General features: G+C 34.4%; 2 protein-coding genes across 5 annotated transcripts; one reads left to right on the top strand and one right to left on the bottom strand.

Annotated features, from left to right (window-relative positions):
- Window positions 1-250: 250 nt before the first annotated feature.
- Window positions 251-12,698, top strand: LOC145934542 (peptide transporter family 1). 3 transcript variants are annotated; one of them, XM_083035049.1, is made up of 10 exons: window positions 251-410; window positions 2,879-2,916; window positions 8,181-8,259; window positions 8,832-9,060; window positions 9,350-9,618; window positions 9,740-9,822; window positions 10,085-10,522; window positions 10,636-10,870; window positions 10,965-11,572; window positions 11,904-12,698. In XM_083035049.1, the coding sequence occupies exons 1-10, from the start codon at window positions 356-358 to the stop codon at window positions 12,081-12,083; spliced, it is 2,214 nt and encodes a 737-aa protein (XP_082891175.1). In that variant the 5' UTR covers window positions 251-355; the 3' UTR covers window positions 12,084-12,698. The 3 variants fall into 3 exon arrangements, with proteins under 3 accessions (XP_082891175.1, XP_082891176.1, XP_082891177.1); XM_083035050.1 differs by having other exon boundaries at window positions 252-410; window positions 10,112-10,522; XM_083035051.1 differs by lacking the exons at window positions 251-410; window positions 2,879-2,916 and adding an exon at window positions 4,845-5,237.
- A 61-nt stretch (window positions 12,699-12,759) lies between these two features.
- LOC145934541 (uncharacterized) lies at window positions 12,760-19,984 on the bottom strand. Of its 2 annotated transcripts, none has more exons than XM_083035048.1 (5): window positions 19,543-19,984; window positions 18,838-18,942; window positions 16,959-17,384; window positions 14,657-16,718; window positions 12,760-14,562 (listed from the first exon to the last, which is right to left on the bottom strand). In XM_083035048.1, exons 1-5 carry the CDS (start codon window positions 19,678-19,680, stop codon window positions 14,546-14,548), a joined length of 2,748 nt encoding a protein of 915 aa, XP_082891174.1. In that variant the 5' UTR covers window positions 19,681-19,984; the 3' UTR covers window positions 12,760-14,545. The 2 variants fall into 2 exon arrangements, with proteins under 2 accessions (XP_082891174.1, XP_082891173.1); XM_083035047.1 differs by having other exon boundaries at window positions 14,709-16,718.
- Window positions 19,985-20,143: the final 159 nt, after the last annotated feature.

Genomic DNA, 20,143 nt, shown 5'->3' with positions numbered 1-20,143 from the left:
ATTTATTATCTATTATAGTCTATTATTATGTAATGTATATGTATAATACAATAAAATTTTGACGGCAAATTTTCCTCTTTCTGATGCAGCAGAAAATGAGAAAGACAGAAAAGTCACACGATGATGAGTTCACGCCGTGGAAAATCCAAATCGCCAACGCAGAATCTCGAGAAATTTTTGAGCAGAGAACACCGTATTCGATAAACTCATCGCGTCTCTGTAATCGGATTTGTCAGACAGGTTTTGATAGATAAGATGGGGAGAAGAGATATAGATCTACATGGTCGGTATTACAATCGAAACGATGGATCAGTCATTGTTGCGAGGGTAAGCTGAACAGGGAGACCCGGCGAAGATGGACACTTCGGATGTAAAGATGAAGGAAAAGAATCCCGACCACGAGATTCAAGGTATCGAATCATCTAAAAAAATATAAAAATATATATATATATAATCAAATTTTCGCCATGGCTTTCCGATCTCCATCGCACAAAGAGACAAATTAGCGATCTATTTTTTTTACATCGAATTAGAAAGATAAAAATACGTAGATCGATCGTTTTCTCAATTTTTGTATAAAGAGATGATTTGTTTAATCGCGATCCATCGCGTATATATGTTTGCTTTCTCTCACATCTCGATCGATCATATATGTGATCCACGCTGTTTCTGGAACGAGGACGAGCTTTCCTTCGGTGAATTTCCGTTAATCGTGTTATATGTGCTTTCAAGATAATGAAAATAAACACCTTTCCAGTCACAAATCATACATTTTTCCATTGTCAGGCATAATTGTAATCGATCGTTTTTCATGTCGATTCCATCGAGTTATAATTCGATTACAATGGCCAATAAGTTTCAATAATAAAGGCATATATGTATATATATCACATTTATCATAAGCAATGAATTATCAAGTTGTCAATTAATAAAGAAATTCTTAATAAATATAAATGAATAGATGATAGTTAAACGCTAACAAAATATAAGAGAAATATAATATATATAATAAGAAACGATCCATCTACGTCTATAAATGCATGCTAATTAATTCGATCAAATGTTTATTTAGATTATCAAAGTATAACTTTTTCTTATCTCTCGTGAGTAGAGACCAAGTTGTCAATCATTCAGATAAATGACTTATGAAATTTCGAACGCAAGTAATAACAAAATAATAACACTCGAGAAATTATGTAAACATAATTATCTTAATTGTACGAAAGTACGATTTTATTTAATTTTAGACTAACAGATATATGCATTGATTATTGTAATCGTATACAATAATTGTTTTAATTTAAGCACATTGCAGAGAATTAATTAATTAATTATATAAATAGATCAAACGATAATATAGCAATTTAATTGAAATAATAATTGAATTTAGAGCTCAATAGAAATCTTTTAAACGAATATGGGACACAATTTTCTTCTTATCTCTCTCCCAAGAATATTGAGTATATATTGCATCCATCGCCGATCGATCGATACGATCGACAGAAAATAATATAATTAGGAAGTACTGTGATAAGACTTATGCGCCTTTTTGTATTTTGAAATAATGACATTTATCTCGGAATTGTGGTAATTAATACACAGGAAGCGTGATAAGAAATTGTCGAGTAACGAAACGAAGACAAAGGATGACGCGAACATTTTGTTGTTCACATTGTTGTACGCGCATTATCTCTGATTAAATTCCCGATGTGAAATCGCAAAAATTACAATCGCAAAAAAAAAAAAAGAGGGCAGATAATATAGTTTCGCGAATACGTCTCGATATAAAATCGAGATAAAAATTTTTAATCGACGATTTAACCCAATCGGACTCGCACAATGATCCTTTTAATGGGCTCGATTGGACCATGACCTTATTTTTAACAGCCGTACAAATCTTTCGCCGTTATACTGTTATGAATATTGATGATCGACGTAAACTCCGGTCGCTTTCTCTGTATATTTATCTACGACTCGTTCCCGCGATTCTCTCTTGCATAATCATTATCATTTAAATATTCGCATAAATTTTTGCAGATTTGATATTCGCGATTGAATTGACTTACTTTATTGCTTTATGATATACAAGATGTTGAAGAGAGGATATGAGGACTTGGAACCCTTAGATAATATTCAAGAAATTATTCCTGTAAAATATTTCAATTCTCGTTTCTCTCCTCTTATTCGTTCGTCTTCTCTATTTGCACAATAAAAATGTTATTGAATTATTATGAAGTTATTAAATAGAAAAAAGTTTTTTAATATAAATTAAAATTATGAAATTAATAGAATATATAAATTAATTAATTAATTTTGTTAGATATAAAAAATTGCTTCTATCTCTGTGACAGGATTAATTTTTCGATTTGTTTATTAGACATTTTATATATATATATTAGGATTTACATTTTATATATAATTACGATTATATATAATGACGAATTACATTTTATATATAAAGGATTAAATAAGCCATTGATGATTCAGACTAATCTCTTGATTGATTAAATACGCGATGCTACGAATTAATCAATTTATGCGTGGCGAATATTAAATTATCGGACGGTCGAATCTAAAACAGGTTTATACCGATACTCGAAATTGCGCACGCAAAAATATGATGAATTGAATCATTCAAACGATAGACCCTCGCCGAACGACCATCGAATGACAGTCATTGTAATTGACTGATTTCAAAATAAAAAAAACAAACTGCTTGAATTTGGCGAACATTAATTTTCTCAGACATCTTGATGGCAAAAGCATTTCTTAGTATTATACTTTGTCAATCTTGATTTCCATATTTTTTTTTCGACTGCCTATCTCGATAATTCAACAAATTTTGCATTCCCATAAATACAGACCTTTTGTGTTTCAGATCATCCGGACATTCAGAATATCGAGGGAGAAGAAAAGGTAAGATAAACTTATGTAATTCGTAAATATTGGTCAAAAATATTGGTAAATATTGGTTTAACGTCAACATGTTATGCTTGTACAATCTATAATGACGATAAGATTGAGAGATAAATAGGAGTATGATCATTATATATACATATGTCAGAATTTTCGCGAGCCTTGATGAAAATATCCGCCGCGGTATTACTTTTGCTTCACAACAATCGACGTTACTTCAAGATGGAAAGAAATTAGTATTATTGCCGCGCATTGCATAATTCAACAAGAAGAAGAAAGAGACAACTCAGAATCTCAGAATAATGTAAGAATGTAAGAATCTCAATGATCCCTTTTGTCGGCGAAACCACGTGGTCTTATTTACATTACGTTTCGAAATCACCAAATAAACGCCTCGCATCAAATTGCGTATCCCCGATATTTACAACAGATTCCGCAACACAGACGACGTACCAATTCCAGAGTAAATACGCCAAAAAATAGCTAATGCCTATTTAATACTTGAGCGACGTTGTAAATTTCCGATGGCAGTTTTCAAATTTTTAATGAATTTTTCTTCATGAGAAAAATTTTTAAAAAATACGCACAATTAAAAAAAATCGCGAAAAAGCTTGATTAACATTTTTTAAAATTATTATCGCTTTTTTGCGGTGAAAATGAGTCTAGACAAATAGATTTTCGATTTTTGCACACAATAACAATATCTATCTCTCGCTACGTAAACAAAAGATACGATCTTAATAATAATAATAATAATAGATACGATTGTAATAATAATTCGATTGCACTCGACTAATTGTTTTGTATAAAATTGTTCCAGTACAATAGATAATTTTATACAAGATACAATAGATAATAATTTGCGGATAACACATAGACGAAAGAGATAACACAAATACGATTATCTTGAAGAACAGAATCTATCTAAACAATTCTAAACAATTCTAAACAATTAAATCAACATCAGGATTTCCTCTGAATCACACAATTCAGCGTATACTGATAATTATGTAAAAAAAAATGTGCGGTTCCGCCGTTAAGCAAATCTATTATATCATCAACAAGATTTAACATTATATATAAGAAATGCAATTCTATTATTAGTATCGAAGATGACGTTTACTTTGACACGGATACATTTATTTCGTTGCAGTGACTGTATATTCCTTTCTCTCTCTTTAATAAATAATATTTATCTTTCTTCTTTTCTCTATAATCTCTGAAGAGAGAGAGAGAGGAGAAAAAAAATCATAAATATTATTTATTAGAAATTAACAAAATCATCTTATATCACGATATTTACACCTTTCGTCCAATTTATTCATCTAACTCGAGTACAATAATCTTGTTAATAGCGTAATATCTCGCTACGCATCAGATATGAAGAGAACCATCAACACAGAGAGAATTTTCTCTTAGAATTTACTCTGAAAATCATGGTAATCGTAAGACAATATGGTATGGAAAGAATTTTACGATCGAGAATTTCTCTGATTAATATTTATCACAATAAAAATAATATCTAAACTGCACAGTAAAATAAATCAAACATATTTGATATTTTATTGTAATAGATATTTATTATTTTTATTGTGATAAATATTAATCAGAGAAATTCTAATAAAATTCTTTCCATACCACATTGTCCCACGATTACCATGATTTTCAGGGTAAATTCTAAGAGAAAATTCTCTCAGTTAATCCGTCCTGCGCGCACCAAGTTACCTGGAGAACGATCATTAGGTTGCACGTGGCCCACGTACAATGTCTTTCACACACACTGTTCCAAATACTGGCGCACCGTACGATGTGGTGTTACAATACTGTCGCGCGTTTATAATGTCGACTTGGAGATATGTATGTACACACAACTGCGTGTATCGCCTACCTCTGCTCTCTGGTAGAGCGTAAACTGTCTCCGCTCGCTGCTGTCAGTCTCGATGTACGAGCGCGTACGAGCGGAGCTGTCAAACGACGCTCATTCTCCGATCTCGTCCTCGGTCCCCAGTAAGCAAAGGAATCGACACGATGTTATATGGAAGTAATATATAGCCAAAAATAATATATAATTCTTACATGATATCACGGCGTTTTATCGCGCAATATATTCTAAAAATACGCGTGAAACGAACAAAATCAACATGTTTGACCCGAGTGTCTCTTGCTTACTGCGACTGTAAAGACGCGTCGACGTATCGAGACGAAACGACTCGCATTAACGAAGCAAGCGATCCTCTACTGGATATTGATTTGTATAGTCATCAGTTGTGTCACCTCATCTCGTGATCAATATGGGGGTCAATAAGATGCACGTGCAGCAGGTAAAAACTATAATAATTGTCACACTTACCGCGGCTATATATAGTGGTTCTCTATAACTACTAATTTAATTCTTGCAACCGCTCGACGTTAGGTAACTTTAACCATATATAGTTAAAACCATTATAATGTTAGAATAAATTAGATTGAAAAAGTAGTTTTATATTAAGTAGTTTCGAAAGTACACTTTGGAATTTTGTAAGATAAAAAACCAAGGAAAAGATATATATATATTTTCATTGTAGATTTAAAAATGCATCATGTAACAGAAATGTCATCGTTTATCTATATTTTTATTTAAGAAATCTGACGTAACGCTAATTAAGAATTGCATCTGGTTTGATAAATTTGAAAAAGTCCTGATTTTTCAGTAAAAAATCTAATCCAATTAAACCTATTGATATCTTTGTTGATAGATGTCTAAATTAAGTATCTGACTTATTCGGGTGGAATAATCTATGTGTATACAAGAGATATTGCATATTACTTTTTAATGATCTCTTAATAATAAAGACTTAATTAAAACTAAAAAATAATTAATACTAATATTTAATTGAGACTTAATTAAATTGTGGTTAATGAGAATACGGAAGCATTAATAATAATTTTTTAATTATGAATGATGGAAAAAAAACTTTCGCAAACCAAATTTCAGAAGACAAAATGAATTAAGAAATCATATTTTTTAGAAGGAGTTTGTTTTAATAAAATTTAAAGTTTAATTACAAAAAGATATATAATACTAAAGATTGGAAAACTGCAGATTTTGAGTGACAATCTCTTCGGTATGTTTGAAAAAAAAAATATCAACTCTACATTTATCGAAGTATCATTGAAATGTCATGAATTAAGAAATAATGCGAGAGTACGATGGCCTATATTTCCGTCTCTGTGTATTTTTACGCTCGAGGAACAAATGTGTGTGACGATTTAAATGCGAGTCTTAAATCATCTTAACAGCTGGATATGTTTGAAGGATAAATCGGATTTTAAATTGAGCGCTGTGGTTCACTGACTCACTTCCATTCACTTCGGCATACCCGACTAATTCTCTTAATTGCGGTCAATTGTTGTACTTTCTCTGAGACATCTTTCTTCAAGTTTTCCGGTTTACTCGACAATTAACTCGAGACTGATCGATTTCTGCTTAACTTTCCGATTATATAATAAAAAAAATTAGTAATTGTCGTAAAATACTATATCATATATTTGGATTCATATTGTTAGATCATTTCGAAATCGCCAGATGGAAAATAAACGTACGGATATTGCAGATAAATAGTATATAATATAATTGTAACATATCGCGTACAATTTAAACGTTTTAATCTTGTCAGAGAAAAATGTTATTTTACTTCCTGGTTCGTATGGGAAAACTTGATTGCGCAAGTAATCGGAATTCCAGCGCAATTATTGTATACAGAGTGAAAATCTAAAATCCTAAAAATCATATGCCTCTTTAATTCTAAGAATTCTTGAAGTAGTATAAATTTATATATATATTTAAATTTCACTTTAAAATTATATCAATAAGTCTTAAATCGAAAAACTATACATAACTTATAAGCAAATTTATTTGCGAATTTATATTTTAAGTGCTTTTAATTATCATTTATTGATCAAAGGATTTTTTTTATTAGAAAAAGTTGATACAGTTGCTTTCTTCGACAGTGACATGTCCAACATTCATTATTACGATTCATGGTTAACGAAGTTTTTATCAATTTTATGTTTTTTGAAACGACATTTAAACATCTGTTTAATACAAGATTGTCCTCTTTAAACAATAATGTTATTGTTTGCTTTACAAAAACTAATTATAAAATTATTACAGGTTATTATTTCATATTGGTCTCAAACTTAGTCTTTAATTTTTATATTAACACATTGCCATGTACATTAATGCTTTGCATCGACTGATAGCATATCGCGATGCAATTTGCAATCAAATTTTATAACGATCTTGCACGATCACGATCCATCAGAGAATACAATGTTCAATCATTAATAAAGTCTTAAGATAAGAATTTGAAATGGATAGTGAAGAATTCGCATCTACTCTAATATAATGATTTCTCTTCACGCACCCAACTTCCTTGAAATAAAAATGCACCTTGCTGCATCAAGGCTTTCTGTGTAAATTGCGAATATCCTTGCTTCTAGAAATTTGTTTTACTGCAAAAACGTTATAAATATCTGTTTAAATTAAACTTACGTGAATCCATCGAAGATATGAAAAATATTCTCATTCCATACTATATTTCATAAACTTTTTTCTCTCTTTCGCTCTTATATTTTTTATTGCTGCACATATTTTTCTCGTTTCTAAATTTTATTATTTTCTACGAGTAAATATCAAAGAATATAACTAAAAGGTATCGTACGGAAAACTAACTTTATCTCAGTGCTGCATGTTAATTTTGTTATCTCGCATTAAATGTTTTTACCCAACCGTTAAACTCATGCTTGACAGCGCTTGATAGTATCGGCGTGGCCTTCGCATTTTACGCTAGAAAATACTAGAAAATGAACATGCCTGCCATAACAATAGTGTTAATCGGGTCAATGTATATTGACGGGTAAATAAATATTGTTGAAAAATTCGAGACAAAATATCTCACGAGCAGAACCTATTTTATGTTGGATTAATTTAAAAAAAAAAGGATTATATATATATATATATATATATATATATATACTTTATATAAATATAAATTCTTTTAATTTAAAATTTTGTAACTATTAAAAAATATATTTAATTCGAGAATTAATTACCAAGACATTTAACTACAGTTTTGCTCGAATCTAATATACGTGGCAAAGAATTATTACTTTCAAAACTGTGAAAAAGATCATTATATTAACGAATAAATAATAATATTAATAATTCAATTTGAATATTTTATAAAAGAGAAAATTGAGTTGTCTTTTTAAAAAATTTTCAGAAGATAAAGTATCCCAAATCGGTGTTTTTCATCATCAGCAATGAATTCTGCGAAAGATTCTCTTTCTATGGATTGCGCAGTAAGTATACATATAAAATAGTTAACATCAATTTAACGTACAAGTTTTAATGCCTATCACATTCTGCGATCTATGTTATTTAAAAATAGTATTGTGACAATTAGAACAATTGCCCCTGCAATTATAACTGTAATTGAAACTAAAGTAATTTTTAATTAAAAATACCAAATAGAAAATTTCCACTGTGCTATATTATGTAAGACGTCGCAATATACTAAATTGACAGATTCTTTAAAGCATATTATTGTATAAAACACTAATAAGTGAACATGTCTTACGAATCGTCCAGTAGTTAAAAAATAAATGCATAGTGCATGGCAATAAATAAAATTATTATACATTACATATTTAAATGTATGTATATATTATACTTAATTTTTGTAGGTATTTTGTATATGTATTTTCACTGATTTAATATTTTAAACAAGACAATATGTCAATTTTTATTTGATTCTATTAGTAGTGAAATCCCAGTAACTAATAAGAAACACAGCAACTTTGATGTTAATGTTAAATATAATCAAATGTCATATTATTAAATTGTAGATTGACACGTAATTAATTTTTTTCAGCCATCCTGGCGCTATACCTGAGTAACATGCTAAAGTATAGCGAAAACACAGCCACAATGATCTATCATGTATTTATTTGTTTCGTCTATTTCTTCCCGCTACTGGGTGCAATCCTATCTGATTCCTGGCTAGGAAAGTATCGCACCATTTTTTATGTGAGCATTATTTACGCGATTGGACAGCTGATTTTATCCGCAAGTGCGACACCTCCTTTCGGATTGCCTGCAAGGTCAGTATAAAATATATAAAATGCAATATTAAAAATATACGCATTAAAATACGCACGTGTACATTTAATAGACAATTTTTTACAATTTAAAAATTTATATATTTTTTTATGTTAAAAATATTTCAACAGTATTAAAAAAATAGCTTCCTGAATTTAAATACTACTTGAATATGGCTAATAAAGTTTACATACGTTCAAATGCTACTTGATTTGGAGATTGACCTTCTATAAATTTTATTATAAAGAAAAAAAAAATATAAAATGTCAAGTTTCAATTCTAATTTTCCAGGGAACTATCTATGGTAGGTTTGCTCCTGATTGCGCTTGGCACAGGCGGAATAAAACCTTGCGTGTCTGCTTTCGGGGGCGACCAGTTCATCCTGCCTCAGCAGGAACGATACTTGGCCATGTTCTTTTCTCTTTTCTACTTCTCCATTAACACGGGCTCTCTGATCTCCACCTTGCTCACTCCGGTATTACGCGACACGAAATGCTTCGAAGACGAATGCTTCTCTCTGGCATTTCTGGTACCAGCTATTTTAATGATTGTATCGATTGGTAAGGAACGCGAAAGGATGATATACATTTTATTTCGCTATTAAAGGAATGTTGCTAGAGAAAATAATTTATTTCGATTAAACGCGAACAGAATTTTATTAACCAAGTCTTATTTTTTCAGTAATATTCGTCTCGGGAAAACGATTATATAAAATAGTGCAGCCTAAGGGTAATCTCATCGTCAAGGTTTCCAAGTGCATTTGCGTAAGTTCTCGCATCATCTCAAAGAATTTCCGCGATTGCCTTAATCATCTCAAAAATTGCAATACAAATTATTTATAAATCTACCACACAAGAGCAAAAGAAAAATTTTACTTTTAAAACGCATATGATTTAGTCAGATGTGTAGTAATATTTAAAAAAGAGAAGAAAGATTTTCAAATGTAATAATTTTTTTCTCATACATGTTTTTGTGTGACATGATTTGTAAAAGATTATAATGTTTCTTTTTTAAATTCTTTCAAAGTCTTTCCTTTCTGTTTCGAAAAATCAGCACGCGATCTCTAATAAGGACAAAGAAAGGAAATGCGATCACTGGCTCGACCACGCCGACGATACGTACGAAAACAAGCTGATCGAAGACATCAAGGCCGCATTGCGAGTCCTGAAGCTGTTCGTACCGCTGCCAATTTTCTGGGCGTTGTACGATCAGCAGGGCTCTCAGTGGACGTTTCAAGCAACGCGGATGGACGGTCAGATAGGCAGTTTCGTGCTGCTGCCGGATCAGCTGCAAGCCGTCAATCCACTGTTGATCATCATCTTCATACCCATTTTCGAAACCTGCATCTATCCGCTTTTTGAAAGGATACACATGATCAACACGCCCCTGAAGAAGCTCGTTATCGGCGGATTCTTGGCCAGCGTGGCCTTCATCGCGGCCGGTCTTGTCGAATTAGAACTCGAGGTATTGAGAAAACAATTTTTTTTCGCATATCATATAATATAATTAGTTCTTATATATCATATTATAAAATAATCAGATGGAGTTTATTAATTTCTTTATTTTTTATTCCACAGAAAACGTATCCAAAATTGCCGTCAGAAGGATTCACTCAAATTCGGATTTTCAATACGATGAATTGTCCCGTAAGTCTAACTTTGACAGACCAAAACAGGGAAGTTGAAATAAAATCGCTAAGTATGTGGGCAGATTTAGAAGTGAAAGCGCACGGATCGGTTTCGTTGCCTTACGTAGCGAATTTCACAACGTGCAATAATAAAGGCTACACCGATTTGACTAATGAAGTGCCAGGTAAAATTCAGGTAGAATTGCATAAATAGTGTGCAATCTCCTTGCGTATATTACGCATATCAATGCATGTACAATAAGTAATCTCTTTCATCAGGAACTATTACGGCCGCGGAGGCCACCGCGTCATCTTGGGTCTTAACGCCTTTGGGACTGCAATCTCACTACAAGGATTACGTGGATAAGCCTGATAAGGGTAAACCGTCTGTTCGTAGTCTCTTCTATCTAGCGCCCGAAGTGAATGACAACTCCAGCCTGAGATTCGAAGATTCGTCGGGTAAGACGGTATTGTCAATAACGGTCAACAGTTCGATTTTCGCGTATTCGGAGCTGAAGCAATTCGAGCAACCAGACACGTACAGTATCTTTCTGAACGAGTATCTGCTGAAGAAGGACGTGTCCTTCAGCCTCGGCGGGGCGTATACCATAGTGGGTAGTTATTTGCCCGCGCTCAAAGAGGGTAAAATCACCAGTGAAACAATCACGGTCACGCAGCCCAATTCGCTTCACATGGTCTATATGTTGCCGCAATACATCATCATCACGATGGCCGAAGTGATGTTCTCCATAACGGGCCTGCAATTCGCCTTCACCCAGGCGCCGGAAAGCATGAAGTCTATATTAACGGCAGGTTGGCTGTTGAGCGTGGCCTTCGGCAATCTCATTGTGGTGATCATAAAGGGTTCGCGTCCTTTCGAGCGGCAGGTAAGCGATTCACGTCCTATTATTGAGGGCGCAATTTTCTGGGATCTCTCTTGTCGAGTCCATTTCTTGTCTACGACTCTCACAATACAATTCATCTTATTGTTAGGATTTCTATTTGATGATCTTTTTATTGAGATCTACGCAACAATTGTGATTTTATGTCACGAAATATTTTTTCTATTCACGTGTGTGGTATCCAAAATATTACTTAGATTCTTATTTAGATTATTTGCAACCGATTATATTAAGAAAAAATTGACGAATTAATTGAAAAACGTCGTCAGATAAATTGCTGAATTTTAGAAAATATTTATATTTATTTATTTCGCAGGTCTACGAAATTTTCTTGTACGCCGGTCTAATGGCAGTGGTTATAGCGATATTCGCCGTCATGACCATATTCTACAAGTACGTGGAAATACCGGAGGAGGAAGACAGCGATGATAAGACCATACCTCTAGAAGAACAAAACGGAAAGGTTAATCCGACTTTTAAAGAGGACGAAAAGTGACGATTAGAATGGGACGATTGAGCTAGGAATTTTATCATTTTATGTGTTCTCTTATTCGAACGAGGTATAAGGAGCACGCGACATATCTCTATCGAGAATAATTATCGAGATTCGAACATCTGAACACTCTTCGTTAAACTCATATCTCTCTCTACAATAAAAGTTTCATAAAATAATTATTATAGACTGAAAAAATATACACAGTGCATTAAATAGCAATTCGATGAAAATTCTCGACAAAAAAATAATGTATTTTAATTGTAAAGACAGAAGATAGGATATCTTGTATATAATATTCTATTTTGAGATATTTAAAATTTTAAAGATTTTATAATTAAGAAATTTTAACAGTTTTTTCATGTCCTTGCGATTATAAAGAAAAATTAACAAAGTATTACGAGAATTGTCTGAGTGTTGTAAATGATAGACTCGCCTAAATTTCGTGCGGCAATATTATTATGAGATTAAGAATTGTTAGAAATTGAAAATCGTGCGGCAATAACTATAAGATTAGGAATTGCTAAAAATTAAAAAATTAATTATTTAAATTATATGTATGTCATGTGCGAATGTTGTATGAAAAATTTAATAAGTAAATGTTAGAATGCTATCGTAGCTTTGTAAGTAATATATATAAATTGTTTTACACGAGAAGAGGGAGCAATAATGAAATTAATGATAGTTGGACGATGATTATTGAAATTGTACAAGACACAAAAGTAGAAAATTGGATACACTCGAAGCGGTTCAGATTTCAAAGTCAGAGAACTGTAAGTCTCGGTGTGTTTTTGTGTCTATATAACATTTATTTCTACAAATCCGGCTAAGTTTCCACAAGCGCTAGCGGAACGTAACAATGCGTGTGTCGTGTGATTCGATAGTCTCGAGGGTGCAGTAAATTGAGTAAATATTCAGTGCCGCTGGATTATTATTACAGAATTAACGTACACTCGGCAACAGAAATTTCTCTACACATAAACTTGGACGAGTGTTGAGACACATTCGTTATATACACACACATATACATATAATACATATATATAAATACTTACATATTAAAAATATATAATGCAGTTAAAAGTATAGTTATTATAACATAATATAGTACATACACTTTAATATATCATTTGACATATAAATATTCTTTTTGACATGTCACACGTCAAACTATTAAATAATGAATGTTTCTTCCAGTTGCTAAATAATCAACAATCATAATGCGCGAATGTGCAGAATCGGAGCCGGTCAAACGTGTCTCGACACTCGAGTAAAAGTTCATGTGTAAAGTAAAAACGTTTCTGTTGCCGAGTGTACATCGTCTCGTAGAATGCTGTACATCCTGCAGACAAGTGACAACTTCGATTTCGATTTTCTGGATTGAAAAAACTGGATCGGCAGCTACAACTGTCATGCCAAATCCCGCATATGCAGGGTGATGCATATATTTATCAAGGGTTGAATCGCGCAACTATATATACCCCTAAGTAGGTACGCGCTCGCAAAATCATTCGCATAGGCCAGCAATGACAATTGAGCCCTAAATATAATGTACATCATCCTGCTCTCTCATTCTAAGATTGATATCAATATAATATCGGTTATAATTATCCTTACGCTTATTTGCGAGTAAATGAAATTTTAATGCACAGATTCCTTTTTCGCGTACTTTTGTCATTGGAAATTGAATATATTGAAATCATATCGTATTTCAATCCTCATCGAAAGAAACGCGGAAGTATGTCCATCTAGTCAATTTGCCTCTATTAGCCATGCAATACAGAAGAATTCGCTTTCAAAAATCCGCCGTTTAACGTTTAAGTAGTTCTTTAATTCTAAAAACAGCTATGATCAGTTTTGAGATTCTATAATGTAGCGTAAACCATTACTATGAGTACTATCACATATACAGTAACACTTAATTTCACGCGATAAATATCTTTTCTTGGAAGGAGGGACGTTTTTTTGAGGGACTTCTATTTATCGCGCGCAATTAAGAATTACTCATATACACAGAATGTCCTGACATCCTCGCTGTTTCTGTCGAAAATCGTCGCTCTATCGATTCGGTTGCCGTTGAAATTTCTTTTTTCGTCAGCACATTCTGTTACTTTCGACATCTCTCAAGCAAATCGATTGTCGGCGTGCGAAACTCAATTTTATTCACCGCATAAACTACCTTGAGTGGTGTAAACGCGAAACCCTTGAGTGGTGTAAACGACTAGAGCGTCGTTCCGTATGTACTGTATCGTGCTTCAAATATCTGTAGGAAAAACAATTTCACGCTCGCGGGTTGCATCTCGCATTACTTACCCATTGGTTAACAACGAGTTTATTTAGTAATCTTATATAGCGCTTAGTGTATGAATTCTATAAACAAAGGGTCATGATTAGCGGTTCGTTAGTAAAACGGCAGATGATTGATGGGCTTTTTGTTCTCGCACTTTACTCCGCCGCGGCTTCTCTTAAGAGGATCCTCCTTCTGTAACAAAGAAATTCGACGATATAATTTCGGAAGAATTTTTTACCCAATTTTGGCGGAAGTTTAAGCAGCTGTGTTGGAATTTAACGCGTACCGTATGTAACATCTATTTTCTGCATTATTTGAGCGGTATAAACCTTGCTCACCGTATGTGCGCGTAGCTTGTCGAACATTTCACGCGCGGCGTCGAAAGCGAACGAGCCGACCTGCGCGGCCGCGCTGACCAGCGTTTCCGGCAGGATGTGAACAGAATCGGCGGTGTTCAGCTCGCCGGCCGATGTCTTTCTCGATCCTACATTGGAGCACGATCTATCGGAGGACCTGGTCACTCTGCTCGCTGCTTCATAAGGCTGATATGAAGCACCGAAAGAAGGATCCCACGAACAGCGATAATTGTTGTTCGATGCGCATGAATGTTCTGGATAGTTTGGATCGTTTGGACATTTGTCCTGACGATATACATTCGTTCTAGGTTCTTTCGTCCAACTGCCATCCACTCGTACATCGTGATTGTTCCACAAAATTGCTGCCGACGGAATTATTGGCGGCTCTCGTACATCATTGGCCATCGTCTGCTCACCGTACTTGCTGGCGTAGGTATGGGCATACATGTCGGTAGTGTCGGTCACCGACGTGGTATGCGAGTGGAAGCTTTGCGTGAAATCACTCGAGTCGGTCTGCGACTGGCAACTGCACTGCGACTGCGTCTTCGAATCGCAGTGATTTTGCACAGTCAGATAGCTCGCGTGCGAGTTTCTCACGTCGTCGTACGAACCGTCATCTCGAGGGCCCTTTCGCTCATTGGACCGATGCTGCATGCACGATGATTTCGAAGAACAAGCCTCCTTCATCGACGGGATATCTTCATCGTCCGTCATTACGAAGGATAAAGTGACATCGGGTTGTTTCCTCGAATAAACACTGATGCGTTCATCGACATTCACCGACTTAAGTGTTTCGCACATCTTGTTAAAAATGTCTTCCACAGAGACAGAGTTCGACGAATTTGTCTTCCTAGATTGCTGTTCAAGCTTTTCTTCGTCTGCCGAGAAGTGGTCTTCGTCCAAACGAATGGAGGATGGCGGCGAGGCCGGCTCCGAGAGTAGCTCGAAGCTGGGCGAATCTCGACTGCTATTGTTTTGTTGTTCAATGGCGAGTTCTACAAAAGGTTCCATAAATAATTCATCAGTCGAAGCAGGCATCTGGATGATTTCGAAAGCGTCGTCATCTTCCTCCTTTTTCTTCTCTCCCTTTTCCTCCTGATCGCATGACCAAAAACTGGTCGTGTTATCCGATGTGTCCGATATAAGATATAAATTGTGCAAGGTGTCTTTACTAAGACGACCCTCATCCAACATTTGATTCCCGGTGACAGAGCAACTCATACGGAGCTCGTTCTCGATCGGCTTCGATGTCTCCAATTGAACGACCTCGTTCGACTCTCGTTCTGTTCGCGACTGTTGGTTGCTGGAAACAAAATCTTTCCACACAATATCCGTCTGAACGAATTGCTTCTTTTCTTTCTCCATGTCTTCGGCACGAATCTTCTTTTCCTCTTCCTCCGTGCTCGTACAAAACGCGTCTTCAAGATCAAGCCTGTTCTTCAGCTGGCGTGTAGAATTCTCGCAAAAACAAGGTCGGAATACCACATCCGCTTTCAAGATTGAATCGTCGTCACTCGACACTCCAAAAGGCACAAATCTTGACTTTTTTAACTTCGTCTCGCTCGAATGCGAATCGAAGGAGTATCGAGAAAGTGTCGAAGAAGGAAGATGCGATTGACTTCGGGATTGATCTTTAGACGGGACGGGTATAAGAAGATCCGAAGGAATTTTGTTCAGCATTTCCGTCACTTCTTTCACCACTTCGTTAGTGATTGTGGATATTACATCTTTCTTTATCTGCATATCTTTCGCGTTTCGAGGTTCGTCCGTACGCGTGATCGACACATCACTCAACTGTTCCTTGTCCTGAGAGCTTATCTTCTGCTGGTTTTTCTCGTTCGAGTCCGAGGTGCATTGGGGATGTCGTGTCGCAAGAGAAGAGTCCAAGTCCTTAATCAGCGAAAGCGCAAGGGAATCCAAGCGTTTGTTCAGTGCCTCCGTTACGTTTTTCACTACTTCACTAGTTATTGTGGACATCATATCTTTCTTCATCTGCAAATCGTCGAGATTAATCATTTTGCGACTATATGTCTATGTTATTTCAATTATATTTTATTTATTAAAACTATAATATATTTTTTATGCAAATGTTTTTATTTAAATACTAACATTAATATATTGGAGTGGAAACGAGTTATCATAATAAATAATCATTTTATGCAAATAGATATAGCAAATTCTGGAAAAATTCTCGATATAAAAATACGTGTATGAATATTCGCAGTTGCTTACCGATTCCATGTATTCTGTAAACCACAGAGGAGGCAAAGTACAGTTCAAACTCTGCTGTAACGAAGCGTTCAGTTCCTCTTGAATATCCACTTTCGATTCCACCTGTTCGTCGGTTTGTGGAATTTTTGTTTTGTTCGGTTTATCATGTTTTGCGTTCAACGATTTTTCTAATTCTAACACACTCTTCATTATTATAGTAGCTTGTTCAAAAATCTTCTCTGTATTTGAGAATTCTAAAAATTTACGGTTTCCCGTGTACCAGGAATCGTAAGGATACCAGGTATCGACTATTGATGTCGATTTGATATTCCTTGACTGCTTTTTCTCCGACAAAAATGCCTCGTCAAACCAAAAATGTTTGCCACTTGTCTCTTCAAAAGAACCCACGATCAACAGAATTGGATTGACCACGCACTTGCAAGCGAGCTAAAACGGAAGATTTGCAATGATTCTAAATAGCTTGCTTGAATCCTCCTCCAATTTTTAAACTCGAATTGAAACGTGCGATACAAATTGTCTCGAAAAACAATACTTCAAATATAATTATTTGTACGCGATAAAAAAAAACTATATGGGGAAATTAAATTCGATAACATTATATGTACAAGATACATAACATGATTTTTAAATCATTAAATGATTTTTAAAAATTTAAAATCAATCAAGACTTGCGAGATCAATGCCTTGATTGATTTTATGCGTTTTCATAAACTACTTATTTTATTCCCTTTGATTATCAACTATATTATTTTTCAGAATTTATATATAAATTATTAGGTCATGTTAAAAATTAGAAGAACAAATGTAAATAAAAGCAAGTTTATATTATAATAAATATTCGATCAATATCGAAAGATACATATAATTATTGTTTTTAATTTTATATATTATATTTATGTGTATTTTATATTTTACTTTTTTAACTTTGCAATATTTTTATAAAATTCAAAGTCAACATAAAGATTTATTTTAGTCTGTCTAATAATAGTGCGAGGCAAACTTCGGTTGAAAATCGTACGTTACATGGAAAATTTTCGAATGAGCAGGTAGAAGGACTCTTTTTTACGACGCATTAAGGTGCCTTTTCATGCTGACGCTCGACGCTCATTTTTAGCGTCAAAAGACGTCACGTGACCAAAATTGATGAATTGGTATTTTTATTTTTGGTCACGTGACGTCTTTTGACGCTAAAAATGAGCGTCGAGCGTCAGCATGAAAAGGCACCTTTATACAAACGACCAGAAATTATCAGGCCTAGATCCTTTTTTTATTTTTTCAAGAGAAAAATGGTCAAAAATATCCGAGTCTTTGTTCCCAAATGAAAAGAAGAAAATAATATCGCAATATTATGGTCACCAGACGCAAACCAAAGTAAAAATTCTAGGGATTAAAGAAAATAAAGCTGAGAAGCTAGAAAAAATGTGAGGAAACAATGATCTCGACAAATTCCTTCGATATAACGAATCTTTATCTCGAGAATATGTTGTAAAATAATTTAAGGTTGTAGTATTGAATAAATAATATATGTAATTCGTTTTATTTTTTTATGATAAATAGTTAAAAATTTTTTTAATTATGTCGAACACGTTTTCATTAGACAGATTCTATATATATATATATATATATATATATATATATATATATATATTAAAAAATGCATTCAGTTTTCACATGAGATGCAAGTTTATTTATTATAATAATAATACAAAAAATTCTTTAAAAATATTCTAAAAATTATTTTATATATATTAAAATAAAAATCGCGAATGGTAATGCAAATAAAAAAAAGAAAAGTTAAACTCGAAAACAATGACTTTACTATACGCCGTAAATATAATTAATGATTGCATATCTCTTATTATATAAAAAATGTGTATACCTTCAATGCCTCTTGCAATTCGCATTCCAAATCGATCGGAACACTGTCACCGTCATCGTCGATGTAGAAGATGCGTCTATCCTTTGGCACCTTGTATTCCGTCCACTACAATAAGCATGAAAGTGTCATCCCACTTGATTTACACACAGAAGATATATACAGAGCAGATATCACAGAGATGCGTTTAAAAATTTATCATTGCTTTTTGAACACGCTCGCACTTACTGCGCATAAATCGCCATTCGCGTCGTATAAATAAGTGACTTGTCATCCTCTCGTATTATTATGCATTGCATTGAAAAAAATATTGATATCTATATACGCAATATTTATTATCACGCGCGCCTCTTATTTGTAAGAGTAAAATTTTAAATATTATCGTAATTTACACGAGAGTGAGGACAACAAACTTATCTCTCAAACTGCGATGTAAAAATTTTCTATCGTTACATCCGATGGACTGATATATTTTTTTCCGAGAAATATATATATTATATGTGCAGAAAATGTTACACGCGATTGACGCCATAATGACGCCATAATGACGCCGTAAAGTGGCGATAACAGGACGGAAAGGCGATTTTTCATGATTTTTGCGTTAAAATTTGATAGCTTTTGGGCCAAATCCGCGCTAAATATAAAAAAAAAAAAAAAAAAAAACAAAGAGAGACAGGGAGAGGGAGAGAGAGAGAATAATTAACTCACCAGCTTCGTCCGCATCCACTCCAAGTTCACCTTAGGCTGCCACAAAATGGATAAATGACTCTCGAACGTGCTGTCCGCTGATTTCTTCACCAGGAAGCAACATTCTTTCGTCTGCGAGCTCAACAGTGCCGATTTCATTATCAAACTGATATAAGTGTATTTTACTTTCGCGTCCTCGCGAGCGGCCAGAGGGGGGAGGCGCAAAATGGAGTTACTCCAACTCTCAGCTGGTCGGGACAACCTTTGCCTCCGCGAGCGTCAGCGCGATCTCCCTCTCTCCTCTTCTCTTTCTCCTCTTCTTCTTGCAGCTACGTCCCTCCCGGAACGCGATCGCGCATCGGTGAAAAATCTCTACAACGAGGTTCCCGGATTGTCAACCAAGAGAGCGTTACGTCACGACGCGAGCAACGGCATAACAAAACTGCGACTGCATGCGCGCTATTATGGAGCTGACGAAATATATGTAGTGTGGCCAGTGTGTGGCTGGCGCTCTTGTGGGAACGATAGATCGAACGAGATGCGAGATGTCGATCGAGTCGCACGTGATTTTCTAAGCATGCGCAAACGGGACGCGCGGGGGATAATTAGATTTAAATCTTCG

Source organism: Prenolepis imparis, unplaced genomic scaffold (assembly GCF_030444845.1).
Source record: "Prenolepis imparis isolate NDT839.2.m4 unplaced genomic scaffold, iyPreImpa1.0 SCAF_3, whole genome shotgun sequence".
In the NCBI taxonomy this organism is placed as follows: Eukaryota; Metazoa; Arthropoda; class Insecta; order Hymenoptera; family Formicidae; genus Prenolepis; species Prenolepis imparis.
This window is presented reverse-complemented; position numbering and strand designations above follow the sequence as displayed.